The sequence below is a fragment of the Globicephala melas genome, chromosome 11 (assembly GCF_963455315.2).
Source record: "Globicephala melas chromosome 11, mGloMel1.2, whole genome shotgun sequence".
In the NCBI taxonomy this organism is placed as follows: Eukaryota; Metazoa; Chordata; class Mammalia; order Artiodactyla; family Delphinidae; genus Globicephala; species Globicephala melas.
This window is the reverse complement of record NC_083324.2, coordinates 52650155-52665309: the sequence shown is the minus strand read 5'-3', so window position 1 is coordinate 52665309 and position 15155 is coordinate 52650155. Positions and strand designations below refer to the sequence as shown.

At 47.9% G+C, this 15155-nt stretch overlaps 1 protein-coding gene across 9 annotated transcripts in view; it reads right to left on the bottom strand.

Annotated features, from left to right (window-relative positions):
* Positions 1 to 3218: 3218 nt before the first annotated feature.
* OSBPL10 (oxysterol binding protein like 10) overlaps positions 3219 to 15155 on the bottom strand; it is a 375388-nt gene continuing 363451 nt past the window's right edge. For all 9 annotated transcript variants that reach the window (XM_060307431.1, XM_060307432.1, XM_060307436.1 and 6 more), the window contains 4 exons: positions 14063 to 14249; positions 10781 to 10963; positions 7254 to 7407; positions 3219 to 4535 (listed from right to left, as the gene is read on the bottom strand). In XM_060307431.1, the coding sequence (XP_060163414.1) occupies positions 4491 to 4535; positions 7254 to 7407; positions 10781 to 10963; positions 14063 to 14249 (569 nt within the window). In that variant the 3' untranslated portion in view covers positions 3219 to 4490. The remainder of the gene's footprint in view (positions 4536 to 7253; positions 7408 to 10780; positions 10964 to 14062; positions 14250 to 15155) is intronic.

Genomic DNA, 15155 nt, shown 5'->3' with positions numbered 1-15155 from the left:
TATCTAAAGACAAATGAAAATAAAAACACATACCAAAATGTACGGGATGCTGCAAAAAGCAGTGTTAAGGGGAAATATATAGCTATAATTACTTACATTTGCAAAGCTCACAAATCAGCAACCTTTGAACCTTAAGAAACAAATGAGCTAAACAAAACTAAACCCACAGCTAACAGAAGGAAATAATAAAAGATTAGCATAGAGGTAAATAAAGTAGAGAAAGCAGACAAAGTCTCACATTTCCTGATTTCAAAACTTACTGCAAAAGTAATCAAAACGGTGGTACTGGCATAAAATCACACATAGTAGACCAATGGAATAGACTAGGGAGTCCAGGAATTGTCAAATGGTTTTTGATAAGACAACCATTCAATGGGGAAAAGAGTCTTTTCAACAAATGGTCCTAGGAAAACAGTATATCGATATGCAGAGTAATAAAGTTGGACACTTACCTAACACCATATACAAAAATTCACTTAAACTGGATCAAAAACCTAAACATCAGAGCTAAAACTGAAACTCTTCAAAGAAAACATAGGGGGAAAGCCCCATGAAATTAGATTTGGCAATAATTTCTTGGATATGACAACAAAAGCACAAGCTATTAAAAAGAATGGACTTCATCAAAGTTAAATACTTTTGTATATCAAAGGACACTATCAACAGTGAAAAAGCAACCCACAGAATGGGAGAAAATAATCTGCAAATCATATATATATATATATATATATATATATATATATATATATATATATATATATATATATATATATATATATGGAACTCCTACAACTCAACACATAAAGCAACCCAATTAGAAAATGTGCAAAGGACTTGAATAGACATTTCTCCAAAGAAGATATACAAATGGCCAATAAACACATCACTAATCATTAGAGGAATGCAAATTAAAGCCACAGTGAGATAGCTTTTCACACCCATTAGGATGATTGTTGTAAAAACAAACAAAAAAGAGAAAATAACAAGTGTTGGGGAGGATATGGAAAAAATCAAACCCTTGTGCATTGCTGGTGGGATTGCCAAATGGGGTACTCACTGTAGAAAACAGTATGGCAGGTCCTCAAAAAAATTAAACGTGGAATATTCATACGATACAACACTATACACACACACACACACATACACACACACACAGCCCTGAAATAATTAAAAGCAGGGACTCAGAGATACTTGCACTCCCATGCACATTGCAGCATTATTCACAATAGCCAAAAGATGGAAACCACCCAAATGTTCGACAGGTAAACAAAATGTGGTGTGTGTGTATGTGCGTGCGTGTGTGTGTGTGTGTGTGTGTGTGTGTGTATTCCTCTTAGAGGAAAACATAGGAAGAACACTCTGACATAAATCACAGCAAGATCTTTTTTGATCCACCTCCTAGAGTAATGGAAATAAAAATAAACAAATGGGACCTACTGAAACTTAAAAGCTTTTGCAAAGCAAAGGAAACTACAAACAAGACGACACCCTCAGAATGGGAAAAAATATTTGCAAACGAATCAACAAAGGATTAATCTCCAAAATGTGTAAACAGCTCAGGCAGCTCAATATTAAAAAAACAAACAACCCAATCCAAAAATGGGCAGAAGACCTAAACAGACATTTCTCCAAAGAAGACATACAGATGGCCAAGAAACCCATGAAAAGCTGCTCAAAATCACTAATTATTAGAGAAACGCAAATCAAAACTACAATGAGGTATCACCTCACACCAGTTAGAATGGGCATCATCAGAAAACAACAAACGCTGGAGAGGGTGTGGAGAAAAGGGAACCCTATTGCACGGTTGGAGGGAATGTAAATTGATACAGCCACTATGGAGAACAGTATGGAGGTTCCTTAAAAACTAAAAATAGAACTACCATACGACCCAGCAATCCCACTACTGGGCATATACCCTGAGAAAACCATAATTCAAAAAGACACATGTACCCCAATGTTCATTGCAGTACTATTTACAATAGCCAGGTCATGGAAGCAACCTAAATGCCCATCGACAGACGAATGGATAAAGATGTGGTACAAATATACAAGGCAATATTTACAATATATACAATATATACAATCAGCCATAAAAAGGAACGAAATTGGGTCATTTGTAGAGACGTGGATGGACCTAGAGACTGTCATACAGACTGAAGTAAGTCAGAAAGAGAAAAACAAATAACGTATATTAACGCATATATGTGGAACCTAGAAAAATGGTACAGTTGAACCAGTTTGCAGGGCAGAAATAGAAACACAGATGTAGAGAAGAAACGTTTGGACACCAAGGGGGGAAACTGGTGTGTGTGTGTGTGTGTGTGTGTGTGTGTGTGTGTGTGTGTGTGTGTGTGTGTGTGTGTGTGTGTGTGTGTGTGTGTGTGTGTGTGTGTGTGTTGGTGAATTGGGAGACTGGGATTGACATATATACACTAATATGTATAAAATGGATAACTAATAAGAACATGCTGTGTAAAAAGTAAATAAAATAAAATTCAAAAATTAAAAAAAAAAAAAGCCAAGAGGATGATTACTCCAGGAGTCAAGACAGTGTTACCTCTGGGGTCCAGGAGCAGAATTTTGTAGGGGCACAATTTTGTCGGGGCACAAAGGTGGCTTTTAAGGTATCAACAAACAGGTTTCTTTCCCTAAGCAGTGGGTACCTGGGTGTTTATAATTATTCTTGAACAGTATTATGTTTCGTGTACATCTTTTTTATATATTTCACAATTTTAAAAAAGGCAAAATGAACCCCCCCTCAAAAAAAAAATGTGACCCTTCTCCATTTTTTACTACCCAGATGGTTTATACTCTGGTATAAGACTGGAAAATCTAAAAACACCACAGTGATTACTTTTCGGTCTTCTCACTGAGGATTTTCTTCTCAAAATAGCACCTATTCCACTTTCCCTCTCAGAAATAAAATGGTTCCAAACACTTTACTCTCCTGGATGTTTTAAGACGATGGACTAGAACAAGCCTACATTATGGTTTTGCCTGGTAAGTCACTTCTCTCAAAACAAGACTATTCACTAGATGTGACCTTATGACCTTGTCACAAAATATCCATACATGATGTTTTGATGAAAATATCATTGCTGTTCACATCAAATTAATACTAATCCATAAAATTTGAGTTCACTCAGAGCCACCAATTCCAACAGAACTTAGGAATCCCTAAAGATAAAATACAGACACACAGATAAGTATAGTATTTAATCGAAATATATTTGTCTAATATCTACAAAGTGTGAACAATTGGTCTTAAGAAAGCAGACAAAAGGCACAAAATTAGTATTACTACAGAGAAGCATTCATGCTACTGGATTGTATAAATATTCTCATTAGAGTGGCACAGTAAAAAATAAATTAAGCATTGAGCAAAGATCAAATACTTCATTTTCTCCTTGCTTTCTTATATTCTGGTCATGTCTTGACCTCATTTGTAAAGGCTGAAGACTGAAACTGAACTGAAACCATGAAACACTTACGCAGGCTTTATGGATGTTTTAATCACAGTGGTTTCCTTGCAGAATTCGGGTCAAACAAGAGGTGCACTTTAAAAAAAATCCACAGGATATTCTTTTCTCTTTCCCCAAATGAAATATAAGATTGAGGCTGTGGTGGTGCACCTTTGCAAACACTGCATGTTTGCAATGCGTGTATTTCATTTCTAAAGCCCTTTTTTCAAGATAAAAGTAGTGCAGTCTCCATATGACTTGTTTTCTACCATGAAAGAAGCAGCTTCTGAAAATTGTATGACTAGAGCTTTGAGCATGAGAAATTATCAGAAAGCTTCTGGGGCAAGGAGGTGGGAGGAACATTCCAAGGTAGGCCTGGCTCTGGGCTCTCCCAGGGGTGCTCCATCCTGGAAGGCTCCGGCATAAACCTTTAACAGCGTCCTGCCTGCTCCCCATCCAGCAGGAAATGGCAGTTGATCTGTCTTGCATATGGACAAACAAATGTTGACTTGGGAGGGGAATGGGAAGCACAGCGATTATTCTGAAATGACAACCACCTTCTACCAGATGGACAGCAGTAGGGCCACGCCAGTTCACCTTTGTTTGAACAGGAGTTGTCAACTGGAGAATACTTTGTGAGTGCAAAAGTATTTGGCAAAGTGAAAAGTAGAAAACTTCAAACCTCATTGATAAAAAGGAGCTCATAATTACCCACTTCAATATTGTTAAGTGCACTATTTACATGTGTAATAATATCCAGCAGACATAGCACATGCGTGTGAACATACAGTGTGCCGAGAGCTTGCACACAGACGTGTGTGCACACGCATGCCCCAAATGGCTCTTGAATAAATTCAATCCCATAGTAGAGTCTGGGGGTGCATTTTTCACAGTACATAATTTCCCTCTCAGGTACCATGTCTTGAATGCAAGAGGTCTCAGGGAATACCAGAAGAACCTTGATACTGTACCACTTTAATTCCTCCAAAAACAGGACCGTTTCTGAAAGTTCTGCATCTCCACCCATTAGTGTGCCTTCCAAAGCGGATTGAAGTATACCCAGCCGTCACCCTGCAAGAGAGAGGAGGACACATCATTACATGGAGACCTGTCGGCGAGACAAGGGGAGAAGCAAGGGTATCCCCTGCTGCGCTAGTACCACACAGTACCATGCAGTGCTGGTTACCATCTATCTGTTCAGGACCACCAACCTGTGTGCCGGCCTCTCCTGATGTCTCACAGCCAAGCCATGCTGGTGGTCTCACCACCCCTCCTCAGCCCGGCTGCTTTTTAGAGCCCATGGGATCTTCGTATCTGGCATTTTGGGAGGAAACCCCACAAAACGACCAAAGTAACGAGGGGGAGGGCTTTGTTGGTTTACATCAAGATTAGTTGGCCAAAAAAAAAAAGTCCTTTGAAACGGGGACAGGAGAAAAAGGAGGGTAGTTGGACAAACGGACAGGGAAGAGAAAAGACAAGGGCCTGAATAGGAGGAATCTGCCCAAACCAGTGACTTTTACCACCCACCAGGCTGGAGGGGAGTGCCCAACAAAGGGCACACGCAAGGCCGCAGTCAAAAGACATCAGCACACACAGGAGAGGACACCAGTCAAATACCAGTGAGAAAAAGGCAGGAATCAAAATGGTATGCAATCTGGTGCTAGACTAGAGGGATGTACTGAATGGTAATCATGCTGGTGCGGGGATGATTTGTATTCTTTAAATATCCTCAAGCCTCCTGTTATAAACAGACTGGCTTTTCTTACACCCTATGGGAGGAAAACGATGTTTTTTGGTTGTTGTCATTTTACTTTTTTTTTTTTTGTGGTACGCGGGCCTCTCACTGTTGCGGCCTCTCCCGTCGCTGAGCACAGGCTCCGGACGCACAGGCTCCAGACGTGCAGGCTCAGCGGCCACGGCTCACGGGCCCAGCCACTCCGCGGCATGTGGGATCTTCCCGGACCAGGGCATGAACCCGCGTCCCCTGCATCGGCAGATGGACCCCCAACCACTGCGCCACCAGGGAAGCCCCATTTTACTTTTTACTGTGCAACTTTCCACAGAAGCCGGGCAACCTAGTTGTCTCAGAGAGACAAGATCCGGCAGAAGGATCCCTGGGGGATTCTGTGATGGTTAATTTTATGTGTTGACTGGCTCTGGATTAAACATTGTTTCTGAGCACAGGGGAGGGGGTGGTGCTTCCAGATGAGGGTAGCATTTGAATTGGTGGGTGGAATAATGTAGATATCCCACCCCCATGAGGTGAGCATCATGCAATGTGCCCAGGGCCTGAATGGAACAAAAGGTGGAGGAAGCAGGAACTGGCCCTTTCTTTCCTGCCTCACTCATCCTGACTTCTGCCCTCGGCTGGGATTCACACTGTCAGCTCCCCTGGGTCTCAGGCCTTTGGACTGAATCATACCACTGGCTTTCCCGCGGTTCCACCTCGCAAACTACAGATCCCATGGCTTTTCAGCCTCCACGATCTCATAATAAATCTATTTAAATTTCTATCTTCTGTTGGTTCTGTGCTGTTTCTCTGGAGAACCCTGACTAATACAGAGTCACCTCCCCTGGGCAAGGCCTCCAAACAGGGATACACTCAGAGTCTCCCCAAGAAGGCTTCCTGTCTGAACCAGCATCTGACCTTGACATCTGTGCTCAGCCCACGGCCCTAGTTCCTGCCTCTAGGAGACACATGGCTGCTTCCTGCCCAGACCAGAAGCCCAGCTCAAGGTCACTAACTCTCCCCGCAGACCTCCAGCTCCAGGGAGCCATCCTTCCAAGGAGCAGAAGTCAGACACCAGCAGTGCCTAGGCAAGGAAAGCCCAGACAGACTTCAATTGGCCCTTAGTGTTTAAACTTTTAAAAATTCCTTGACACCAGGTGAATATCAGATCTCATAAAAATTCTGATTTCTGGCTTCTCTTGAAGAACTGGGCCATCAGCCTGTGACGGCCTGGAGGTCAGTGGCATCCACCCTTTTAGATACAGACCCTGGGTCTGCCCTGCCCTCACCAGCCTGTTTCTCTCATTGATGCTGCCAAGCTCCTGACCAGCCTGCCTTAAAAATTGTGGCTCCGGGCTTCCCTGGTGGCGCAGTGGTTGAGAGTCCGCCTGCCGATGCAGGGGACGCGAGTTCGTGCCCCGGTCCGGGAGGATCCCACTTGCCGCGGAGCGGCTGGGCCCGTGAGCCATGGCCGCTGAGCCTGCGCGTCCGGAGCCTGTGCTCCGCAACGGGAGAGGCCACAGCAGTGAGAGGCCTGCGTACCGCAAAAAAAAAAAAAAAAAAAAATGGTGTCTCCTACACCTTTGTCATTTCCAGTTCTGTTCTCAGAATGCTGCCCGGCTGTGCCACAAACAACTGGGCACAGGGCGCCTTGCCCAGTCAGGGGGTGAGGGGCGTGTGTGGGGGTCCCCTTCCAACACCACTTCCAGCAGCAGCGCCGGGACGCAGACCCCCGCGGGCCTCCCCGGCACGTCCATCCCCCATTGGGCCCCTGGGAGGCAAAGCTCTGAAAGGGTGCTGTCATGGAGAAGGTTCCAACCCACCCAGGTGTGGAGCTGGTCTGGGAGGGGCTTCCCGATCAATCTGCTACTGAAGGCAGAGTAGCTGGGCCGTGGTCTTTGTGAAGCAGCCCCACTCCATGCCTCCCCGCGGGCGGGTACGCCTCCCTGATGGGGGAGCCACGGCCACCATGCCCAGACCTCCCGGGCCACCCCTGCCCGTCCAGCGGCCGCGATAGGGGACAGCCCGTCCTCCCCGCCCAGGACGCCCGGTACGGTCACCTCCTGGATGAAGTACTTGGGCCGCCAGGGAGTGCGGAGGTTCTCCCGCTTCCGCTCCTCTGTGCGCTGCTTCTCCTCCAGCCGCCGCTTTTGCTCGGTGGCAGCGTCGATGTCCCCCAGCCGCAAGCATCGGGTCACCTCCCGCCAGAGGTTCCTGGGGGCAGGGGTCATTGGGAACAGGGAACAGTCAGGCAGGGCCAGCAGCCTGAGGCTGCGGTCCTGGGCGAGGAAGGGCCCGAGCCGAGGATGCTGGGCTGCGGGGCAGGAGGGGATGAGCAGCTCACTCCACAGGCCCAGGGCCCCACCTGCGCCCAGATCTGAATCCCCTCTCCCCTCCCGGGCTCTGAGCGTCTAGACCAATCTAGGGAAGACTGGAGCAATCAAACTGCTCCTACAGACAAAATCTACAGCAGACCCTGCCACGGGGCATTCACCACATTCCTAAACATTTTACATATGGATTAACTCATCTCATCAACACAACATCCCAGGGATATAGATGCGATACTATCGCCCCATTGTAAAGGGGAGAAAAACAGATCCACATAAGGTGAAGTGACCTGCCAGAGGTCAGCAGGCTGATGGATGTGAACAGTGGCTGCTCTCCCACCGGGAGCCCCGTATTAGGAGTTACAGACCCTGGGGGATCCGTCACCTCCCTGTGTCTACACGCAAAGTTAGACACATTCATTCATTCACTCACTCACTCCTTCATTCACTGGAGAAGGCGGCAGCTTCCCTCCTCAGGAAGCCAGGGTGCCCCCTCCAGTCCCACTCTGTGCTGGAGGGAGGGGACCAGCACTGAGGTGAAGGGGGACACTTCCTCACTTCGGCACATCAGGACCAGTCGGTATTCCGCACAAGGGAACCAGGCTTTGGGGGTATGATGTCTCTGCAGCTGGGGCCAAGCAGAAGCTCCCCGTTAGATCCTGGGCCAGGAGCCCGCAGGGGAGTGGCCAGTGCATCCAGGACAGCAGCCCTCCTGGGGGACCTGAGCCCAGGAACCGATGGGGCCCGGGCTCTGGCTGCAAGGCCAGCCTGCCCACCGCCGCCCAGCACCCCACCATGCAGAGGGTACAGTGGCACCCTGGCTCCGAACTTACACAGTGGAAGGTGGGAGAAAGCCAGGTCCTACCAGCCTCACAGCGCTTGCTCTTTCTACCACGCCCTGACAGCTGACTTAAGAGGGGAAAAGATGGCCTAATACAGGAAAGGAAGGTGGCGAAGCAGACAGGGAGGGCTGGTGCCTGGTCAAATCAGTCTTTTCCATCACCTGAACCCTCAACACACACCTTGGCGCTGAGGGAAGGACTGGGTGCCCGGACATCCAGGGTTGGGGTGCTCTCAGGGCAGGACCTCCCCTGATAAGGCCTATCATAAAATAGTGGCCCCAAATTTAGACGATAGAGAGCCCCAGGGACTGCAGATGGGGTGGTGAGCAAAGAGCCGGCCCACAGGTCAAGGGCTATGCCCAGACACCCACCAAGAACCCCCTGGAGGGGCTCTGCTTCTGAAGGCTCTGAACTTCAGGACAAAGGGATAGGCGGAAAAGCCTTCAGGGCGGAGAGGGCAGGGGCAAGTCGGCAAGAAAAGCTAAAAGGAAGCCCAGGGGAGCCTTTGCTAGAAGCGGAGGTCCCGGTGGCCAAGGGCCAGGTGGTGGCTAGGCCGGGTGTGGCCAGCATTGCCGTGTGGAGGGCTCCAGCCCGAGCAGGATGCCTGCGCGGGCCGGGCTCTGAGCATCGCGAGCACATTGACAGCAGTGGGCCAATGTAAGAGCAGCTTCGCTCTCCCCTTCATGGGGCAGGGGTTCCCCTCCACAGGGGCTGGTGGGGGCCGGGCCACTGTGGGGCTGAGACCACTAGGCGGGCCCTCCTTCGCCTCCTCAGGTGAGGCCTGGCACAGGTGGCTGGGCTCAGGTGCTCTGAGTGGCAGGCGCTACACCTCAAGGCCATTCCCGCCTCGGAGAACAAGGTGGGCTGCTGGGTTTGTCAACAGTAAAGTCCACGTATGCGAGACGAGAAGAGGCGATACGCCCCTCTCTCTGGTTGCAGACTCCATCCTCCATCCATTCCACTCCCAGCAAGGCTTAATGAGGAGCAGCTAACCTACTCAACAGTCTTGGAATAACAGCTCAAAGGAATCATAGTTTTGTTGTCAACAGCCATACCAGAAACAAGCGGTGCTGTGACAGCAACCACAGGGCTCCTGATTCTGGGGAGGTGTCGTCAGAGGCCAGGGGAGGGATTCCTTCCTGTCACAGTCCAAAGGGCTGGGTTCACGCCCTCCATTTGGACTCAGAGAAGGTTACATTCTGATCAACAAGAACGAGTGGACTAATCCTACCACAAAGCCAAGTTTCCAGGACACTGCAGCCCTCTTTCTATTAAACTCGGTGATAATGTATGATTTATACACACTGGTATCCCTGCTTTGTTTCCACATAAAAAGCACCTTTCCAATTTCGTTACAAACTCTTCCTGTAATGGCAAACCCTTTCAAAGAATCATCTGTCATTTCACTTTAACCCTATATCCTCTTTCTACAGAGCAGCATGCCTTTAGATAAGAGTGGGGCCAGCAAACGTTCTCTGTAAAGGGCCAGAGACTAAACGTTTTAGGCTCTACAGGCCATTTGGTCTTGGTCGCAACTGTTTCACTGCTATTGTAGCCAGAGGGCAGCCACAAACGAGATACAAACAAATGGATGCAGCTGCGTTCCTGTAAAATTTTACAAAAATCAGCCAGAGATGGGATCTGGCCCATGGGCCATAGCTGGCTGACCTCCTGGATTAAAAATTTAAAATGGCATATTTCCAGAAGATTCTGCTTCTGTACCTGCATAAACATCACTTTAAGTGGCTTGCGGGATATTCACATGATAGAGTGAATTCACCATAATTCACTTAACTGTTTTCCAATTGTTGCACGGTTAGATGGTTTCTTTTTCTTCCTTTTGTTTTAGTTTTTTTTTTTTAAATACCCAAATTTCATATTTAAAACCTTTTGTGAATCGAAGAATTCTCCCTTAGATGAGATTCCCAGAAATGGACTACAAGAGGTGAACTCACAAATTTAAAGCTACTGATCCACGCAGCTAACCTGCACACCTTCCTACTGGAAGCACAGGGCAGAGAGTGTTAATTTTATCACAGCCTTGCAGGCACTGAATTTTTTTGAATTATGTTGCTAATCTGGTAAGAAAAAAAAAAAGTATCTCATTGCTTTGCTGCACAGCTCTTTGATTACTAGCATCTCTCTGTATTTAACTTTACAATTAAGTAACAGACCCACAGAGTTGACAAACTCTTTTAGGTCAGGCATTAAAGTCTGGGAGGGCTGTTTTCACACTCCACCCCATGACTGCAGAGCAACTAAACAAAGGATCTACACCTAAGTGACACACAGAGGACAATTCAAGTTTCCAAAGGAATGATTCCTGGCCCCTTTGCATTGGGCTTCCTCTCTGCCCCTTGGGTCAAGTGCTGAGGACAACAAAGCTTGGAGAGGAGCACGTGGCCTGGTCCCCACCTGGACTCCATGGGGCCCTGCTTCTCCAGGGGTCGGATCTTCTTGGGGTACACTGGCAGCATGGTCGTGTCAATGACCTTGGTCTCCCCGTTGTTGTAGGTGAACTCTAGGGTCCCATTCCACTCCCCGTGGGCTTTGCACACAATGGTGTTGGTTGGGTTGTGCTTCACTTCTGCTGTGACCCTGAATTAATGAAGCATCGAATAAACACGCTTTGCAAGGTTATCAGAACAGAGACCGACTTCAACAGGCATCCTCACATGTAGAGATCTTTTTTTATGGGGTTGCTTTTTGCTCTTTTGCTCAAAGACTAGCTCTTAAAATGTGATCTAATATCCTTGAGCAGAATAAAGAAAGCATCAGTGGGAAAACAGGTAGGATCTGAATAAAGTCAGTAAATTAGTTCATAGGAATGCAGCAATGTTAATTTCTTAGTTTTTTTTCAATTGAAGTATAGTTAATTTACAATGTTGTGTTAGTTTCAAGTATACAGCAAAGTGATTCAGTTACACACACACACACATACACACACACACACACTTTTTCAGATTCTTTTCCCTTATAGGTTATTACAAGATATTGAACATAGTTCCCTGTGCTATACAGTAGGTCCTTGTTGTTTACCTATTTTATATATAGTAGTGTGTATATGTCCATCCCAAACTCCTAATTTATCCCCCAATTTCTTAGTTTTTTTCAACTAATATTGTTTTATTGATTTTTGACAATAAATTAGATAGGCGGTTGAAAATTATACATGTTTTAACACTATATTGTATACACTATATACTGTGATTTGTTTAGTTGAATTTCATCAATTTCTTAGTTTTGATAAAAATGCCAAGGTTTTATAAGATGTTATTATTGGGGTGGAAATCACAAAACTCAGTAAAAACAAAATATAAATATCAATTAAGTGTATCTGGTCTATTGTGTCATTTAAAGTAGAACTAACTACCATATGACCCAGCCATCCCACTACTGGGCATATACCCTGAGAAAACCATAATTTAAAAAGACACATGTACCCCAATGTTCACTGCAGCACTGTTTACAATGGCCAGGACATGAAAGCAACCTAAGTGTCCATCGACAGGTGAATGGATAAAGAAGATGTGGCACATATATATAATGGAATATTAGCCATAAAAAGAAATGAAATTGGGTCATTTGTAGAGATGTGGATGGACCTAGAGACTGTCATACCGAGTGAAGTCAGTCAGAAAGAGAAGAACAAATGTCGTATATTAATGCATACATGTGGAAAAATGGTATAGATGAATCTATTTGCAGGGCAGGAATAGAAAAGGCAGATATAGGGAACGGATGTGTGGACACGGGATGCGGGGAGCAAAGGGGAGGGTGGGATGAATTGGGAGATTAGGTTTGACATAAATACACTACAACATGTGTAAAGTAGATTGTTAGTGGGAAGCTGCTGTATAGCACAGGGAGCTCAGCGCAGTGCTATGCGATGGCCTAGATGGGGGGGAGGGGGGAGGGGGGAGGGAGGTTCAAGAGGGAGGGGATATATGTATACATATAGCTGAGTCACTTCACTGTATAGCAGAAACTAACACAAGATTCTAAAGCAATTATACTCCAATAAAAAATATATATAAAACTTTAGGGCTTCCCTGGTGGCGCAGTGGTTGAGAGTCCGCCTGTCGATGCGGGGGACACGGGTTCGTGCCCCGGTCCAGGAGGATCCCCCATGCCGCGGAGCGGCTAGGCCCGTGAGCCATGGCCGCTGAGCCTGCGCGTCCGGAGCCTGTGCTCCGCAACGGGAGAGGCCACAGCAGTGAGAGGCCCGTGTGCCGCAAAATAAAAAAAAAAAAATATATATATATATGTATATATACACATATATAAAACTTAAAAATATATATATATGTATATATATATATACCCTTCTCCTCCCTCAAATAGCAACTAACAGTGTACATTTCAACCACCAAAAGAGTGTGAGAGTCTAGGGGGGAAATTTTCAATCACTAAACAAGGTCGAACCCCTCCAGCCTGGCTTCACAAGGGCCCCTGGTGGAGATGTGTGGCCCTTTGCCTCACCGACCCGGCCCGGGGGCTCCGGGTGAAAGCAGAGCCCACCTCCCTCTCCCCAGGAGCCTGCTGCAGGCAGAGTAACACAGCAGAAACGGGAGGTGGAGGAGCCCGGGGCCTCTTTTTCTTTTTTTTTTGTTGGGGGGGCCTCTCACTATTGCGGCCTCTCCCGTTGCGAAGCACAGGCTCCGGATGCGCAGGCTCAGCGGCCATGGCTCACGGGCCCAGCCGCTCCGCGGCATGTGGGATCTTCCCGGACCGGGGCACGAACCCGTGTCCCCTGCATCGGCAGGCGGATCCCCAACCACTGTGCCACCAGGGAAGCCCCGGTTCTTCTTTTCCTAATGGCCAAGCTTGGGATGAATTTGGTGTTTTCAAACCTAGGTCTGGAATTTTTCTCCCTGAGCCTGAACACCGCCGGGAGCCCAGGCGGCATCAGAAATCCTCCCAACGGCACACAGCGGAAGGGTATCCGTGCTGTGCTGGTAACGCTTTAACAACGGGCTCGCCAGGAGGGAAAACGCCTGGTTTACAGCTTTTGCCAGTTTCTGTGCTGCCCCACCCACAGCGGATCTCAAGCTACCACTGGGGCATGAGGGGCCCCGGAGCTGGGGAGAAACGCGCATAATCAGCTCTTGGGGGCTGGTATGTTTGGCTCCAAAACGGCCACTGAAGGTGCCTACTTTCCAGGCGACACTCCAGCACCCCACATGAACGCCATCCGGAAAAGCTTTCCAAGAAAAAGGTCAAAGATGGGGGCTTGCTTATTATCCAGTGATCTGCTCCAAAGGGGGAAATTTATAATTAGAGCCATAAAAACGAGGTGATGCTCCCCTCAAACAGCGGGCCTCTCCTTCTGTTTCTTAGGACTGCTTCCCAGCTTCCAAAAGGAGAGAAACGGTCCTGCTCTCATAGATGCAGGATTCGGGATGTTGCATGGAGCTCACAGAACTGCATCAGTGCAGGTCAGGCCTCCGGCCTCGGAAGCAAGAGGTTACGATAACGCCAGAAGCCCTTTGTTCTCTGGGGCATGTTCCGCCAACACATCACCAGACTGGGGAGGGTTCAAGACGCCGCCGGTGAGACATGTCATCTGAAACACATCTGTTAAATTGATCTTGATTTTTCAACTCATCCCACGGCTGGAACCCAGTCTTCTGATGCAGACAAGAAACCTGGGGCATCGTGATCGGACAGAGATGGAGTCTCCCTGGCCCCTCCTACCTGTGGACCTTCCCCCCGTAGAAAGGCTTTGTGTGGAAGATCACTGTCGCTGAGTACCCAGTCTTGGCGCAGGTGATGCTGACTTTTCCTCCGAGCTCCACCCAAGGGATGGTGAGGATAGACCGGGCGTAGGCACTGGGCAGGGTGAACACATACTCCTCCCCGTGCTCCAGGAGCCGCAGCACACCTGAGGGAGACAGGAGGGAAGGGTTAGGCTCGCACACGAGGAAAGCGCAGCTGGTGAAACCGAGGAGGACCCTGAGGGGCTCCAGGGCACGGAGGCCTTTTTGTCTTCCGTTTCTTGTAGCCTCCATGACCTTCCCTGAGTTCCAAAGGGCAGATTGCAACAGTTGCTAATCAAGGGAGGCGGAGCCAAGAAACCACCGGAGGCAAAAGATTAAAGGAACAGAGAAGCTCATCAAGATTAGGAGACCTGGGCTTCCCTGGTGGCGCAGTGGTTGAGAGTCCGCCTGCAGGGGACAAGGGTTCGTGCCCGGTCCGGGAAGATCCCACATGCCGCGGAGCAGCTAGGCCCGTGAGCCATGACCGCTGAGCCTGTGTGTCCGGAGCCTGTGCTCCGCAACGGGAGAGGCCACAGCAGTGAGAGGCCCCGCGTACCACGGAGACCTAATCGCACCTGAGACCCTGCACACACCCTAATCTTGTCAGCAACCCCACCTTTGAACCATTGCTATAAAACTCCTCATCAAATCCTCCCCAATTGGGACACACAGTTTTCGAGGGCAGGAGCCCACTGTGTCCCCCTTTGCCTGGCAAAGAAATAAAGCTGTCCTTTTCTACTTCACCCAAAACTATGTCTCCGAGATTCAATTCAGCACCGGTGCACAGAGAAGCTGAGCTTTGGGCATCACTGGGGACCAGAAGATGCAAAGATGAGAAACCAAACGCACTCCTGCAACAGATGTCACGCCTCCCACCTCCACAGAGGCCGGCCACCCACGTGCCATTTATCTATTTGCTGCATCTCTACTGCACGAGAGATGCTGAGAACACATGGTGAACAAGACAGACCCGCTCTCTGCCCTCAAGGAGCCAAAGAGAAAGGTGGCCGTGAATGAAGCACTTGCAAACA